Source organism: Marmota flaviventris, assembly GCF_047511675.1.
Source record: "Marmota flaviventris isolate mMarFla1 chromosome 5 unlocalized genomic scaffold, mMarFla1.hap1 SUPER_5_unloc_2, whole genome shotgun sequence".
In the NCBI taxonomy this organism is placed as follows: domain Eukaryota; kingdom Metazoa; phylum Chordata; class Mammalia; order Rodentia; family Sciuridae; genus Marmota; species Marmota flaviventris.
Window position 1 is genome coordinate 1,026,337 of NW_027287680.1, and position 4,264 is coordinate 1,030,600.

Here is a 4,264-nt window from a genome sequence, read left to right on the forward strand (position 1 = left end):
CAGGAAAAAAATAAATAATCTGCCACGAGGTTTTAGGAAACAAGTACAGATAGATGTTTAAAAGTTCAGTAAATTGAGAGAAATTTAAGTGCTCACATCATCAGACACTGTGGCCAGATAATTACAGTGTGGGAGGAAAAGAGTCCAAAAGATGACCTGCATTTCGGCCTTGGGGTTTGGTTCCTGACACTGGGTGACTCATGAACAGCTAAGGAAGGTGGGGTCTCTTCCCCAGCAGTTTGGTTTATTGTCAGGACACAAGGGGTGGTAAAAATGGCCCTCTGTTTACTTCGTGGACAAAGAAATTCTTCTTTTTTTCATGTTCTAGATGGAGAGGGATATTATTGTGTTTCTCTCTGTATTTTTGGTCACAATTCTTTAGAATTTGATTGTTGTATATTTTCAATAATTAATTGACAAAATTATATATCACAGTTCTTGCATATTTGACACTGGCTCTGAGTAAGAATAGATTATGGAGTGTAAGTTATCTCTAGATTAAAGTTGGTAAAATTATCCTCTATCACAGTATTTGATCACATCAATGTTTATAGGAGCTCAAGTCACAGTAGCTAAACTATAGAACCAAACTAGATGCCTTTAATATAAGTAAGAGGACATATTGGATGAATTTTCAATATATATAACCTCAAAGAATTTCAGCAATTATGTTGAATTATATTTATTCACTAAATTATGCATTGATACAAATAAGTGGGAACCAATGTAACAAAAGAAGTAAAAAACCTCCAAAATAAAAATAACAAAACAAAGAAGGAATTTGAAGATGACCTTAGAAAATGGAAAACCTCCCATGATCTTGGATAGGCAGAATTATTGTTGTCAAAATGACCACATAACCAAAATCATTATACAGATTTAATGTGATTCCTATCAAATCCCACTGTAATTCTTCATAGAAATAGAAAAAAGCAATTTTGAAATGCATTTGGAAAAATAAGAGATCCAGAATAGTGAAAGAAATCATTAGCAAGAAGAGTAAAGCAGGAAGCCTCACAATAGAGAAATTTAAACTATACTAAAGAGTCATAGTAACACAAATGGCATGGTTTTGGCACCAAAATATACTTGTAGACCAATGGTACAGAATACAAGACATAGAGACCAACCCACATAAATACAGTTATCACATACTTAACAATGGTGCCAAAAATACATCAGAGAAAAAAATACCTTCTTTAACAAATAGAGCTGGAAAAACTGGAAATCCTTATGTAGCAAAATGAAACTAAAACCCTGTCTCTCACCCTGCACAAAACTCAACTTAAAATGGATCAAAGACCTAGGCATTAGATCCAAGATATTGTGCCTACTAGAAGGAAAAGTAGAACCACATCTTCATCATGTTGGCTTAGGACATATTTCCTTAAAAAGTTTCCTACAGCACAAGAAATAAAATCAAAGATCAATAAATGGGATGATGTCAACTAAAAAACTTCTTCACAACAAAGGAAAAAATCAAGAACATAAAGAGAGAGCCTACAGAATAGGAGAAAGTCTTTACCACATGTACATGAAAGAACACTAACCTCCAGGATATATATATATATATATATATATATATATATATATATATATATATATATAACTTAACACCTAACACGAAAGAAACAAATAACCCAATCAATAAATAGGCTTAGAAACTGAACAGACACTTCAAAGAGGATGATATACTATTGATCAACAAATATACAAAAAACTTTTCAACATCTCTAGCAATTAGAGAAATGCAAATCAAAACTACTTTAATATTTCATCTCACTCCAGTCAGCATGGAAATTGTCAACAATAAAAGCAACAATACCTGTTGGTGAGGATGTGGGGGGAAAGGTACACTCATACATTGCTGGTGGGACAAAAAAGTGGTGCAACCACTCTGGAAAGCAGTATGGATATTTCTTAGAAAACTTGGAATGGAACCACCATATAGGCCCAGCTCTCTCACTTCTTGGTTTATACCTAAAGAACTTAAAGACAACATACTATATGACACAGCCACATCAATATTTATAGCAGCTCAAGTAATAATGCTAAACTATAGACCCAAACTAGGTGTCCTTCAACAGATGAATGATAAAGAAAATGTAGTATATGTACACAATGGAGTATTACTGAGCCTTAAAAAATAAAATTATGGGATTTTTGGGTAACAGAGTTGGAGAATATCCTTCTAAGTGAAATAAGCCATTCCCCAACACCAAAGGTAAAATGTTTTCTCTGATATGCAGTTTTGATCCATAAATGGGGGGAACATAGGGAAGTATGGAGGAACTTTAGATTGTGCAAAAGGGAGTAAGGGGAAGGAAAGATGTGTGTGGAAAAGGCTGGCAAAATGAGGCAGTCATGATTACCCTATGTACATACACGTATGGTTGCACAAACCATAAAAATCTGTATCATATACCGCCAGAGAAATAAGAAATTATACTCCATTTAGAATAATGAGTTAAAATGCATTCTGCTGTTATGTATAAGAAATTAGAACAAATAATTAAAAATTAAAAATATATACAATGATAAAATTACACATTTTATGAAGTATCCATGGAAAAATATGGTAAATCACAAAAGATACCTTATAAAATAAATCAGCTCCTAATGATGTGATCTCAGTGTAGGCAGGGTAAGATGGAAAGCCCAGATGTGAAGAGCTTTATCTAAGAACCACAAACAGGGAAATGACGATAATCCTGAAATGCAACTTTATCATTTTCCCTGAGAACAACTCTCTTTGCATTACTCTCCTCACAGCTTCCTTTACCTGCTTGTTCCTGAGACTGTAGATGAGAGGATTCAGGAAGGGAGGAACCATGGTGTAAAAGGCAGTGAGAACCATGTCCTGCAGGGTGTCAGAGGTTGCTGAAGGTCTCAGGTACACACTTGTGATGAAACTGAGGAAGACGGACACCACGAGGATGTGAGGGGTGCAGGTGGAGAAGGCCTTCCCTGGGGCTCTGGTGGGAAATTTCAGCACAGCAGCAAATATGCAAATATATGACATTATTATTATAGCAAAGCAGCCACCACCAATGATTATAATAGAGACAAGAAGAAGGACCATGTTGCTGGTGATGTCAGAGCAGGAGAGCCTCAGCAGAGAGGGGATGTCACAGAGGAACTGATGGACCACGTTTGACTGGCAGAAGGACAGCTGGAATGTGTTCTCAGTGTGCACACCTGCATACAGCAGACCACTGAGCAGGGAAGACAGGGTCATGCGGACACAAATCTGGGGGTTCATGATGAAGAGGTACTGAAGGGGCTGGCAGATGGCCACATAGCAGTCCCAGGCCATGATGGTGAGAAATAGCATGTCCACATATGCACAAAAAATGACCAAGAAGATCTGTATTGCACAACCAGCTACTGAAGTGGCCCTGTTGCCAGTAAGAGATTTGACACAGGCATTGGGGACAGTGACAGAAATGAAGCACATGTCCAAGATGGACAGATTTCTGAGGAAGAAGTACATGGGTGTGTGCAGACGCTGGTCAGCAGTGGTGAGAGTGACGATGAGAAGGTTCCCTAACAGGGTACCCAGGTAGGTCATTGGGAATACTGTGAAATAGAGGAAACTCAGATTCCAGCCATCAGGAGAGCCCAGGAGGAGAAAATCAGTTACCATGGTGGCATTGTCCGTTTGCTGGAAATTCTGGTTATTTGAGAAGATGAAGAGTTAAAAAGAGGAAGTAAAAAACATCATTAATGCAATTAGTTTACACATTCATGTCCAAATAGTTTTCTTATATTTTTGTCACTTTCCCTGCAGAGGAAGGTACTCTTGGTTTTCTGATATGTTTAATCATTTCTGAGCAGTGTGAACCTCCTAGCGCAGGTGTGGAGGTCTGCAGCCTAGCATCTGGGTGTGACCTGCAGGGCTTGTCCTCAGCTCCCCATCAGACCTCCCCTGACCTCCTGAGACTCTATGCAGAGCACTTCCAGGGTTACCCATCTCCTCACCTGCATGACCACCTGTGTGACAGTTCATTGTTTAATGCTCCATAGTTTACTTACCTTCATCCTCCTCCATAAATAAATTCAATATTATTTTGCCAAAACCTCCACACCTAATAATGCAAATTATAAAACATATTGTAATATTTTTACATTTTTATGTAAGGATCAATATATATCATGTTGGAGTACTGATCACTAGGAACATGAAAACATTTTACTCATGAGAAAACCATCTCAAGAATTCAAATTTTCCCATTCCAGCATCACAGGCCCAGTGTTGTGGAAT

General features: G+C 37.5%; 1 protein-coding gene across 1 annotated transcript; it reads right to left on the minus strand.

The window, feature by feature from the left end:
- Positions 1-666: 666 nt before the first annotated feature.
- On the minus strand, positions 667-4,041 carry LOC139703666 (olfactory receptor 14C36-like). Its single transcript, XM_071607142.1, has 3 exons — positions 4,036-4,041; positions 2,762-3,673; positions 667-792 (listed from the first exon to the last, which is right to left on the minus strand). The coding sequence occupies exons 1-3, from the start codon at positions 4,039-4,041 to the stop codon at positions 667-669; spliced, it is 1,044 nt and encodes a 347-aa protein (XP_071463243.1).
- Positions 4,042-4,264: the final 223 nt, after the last annotated feature.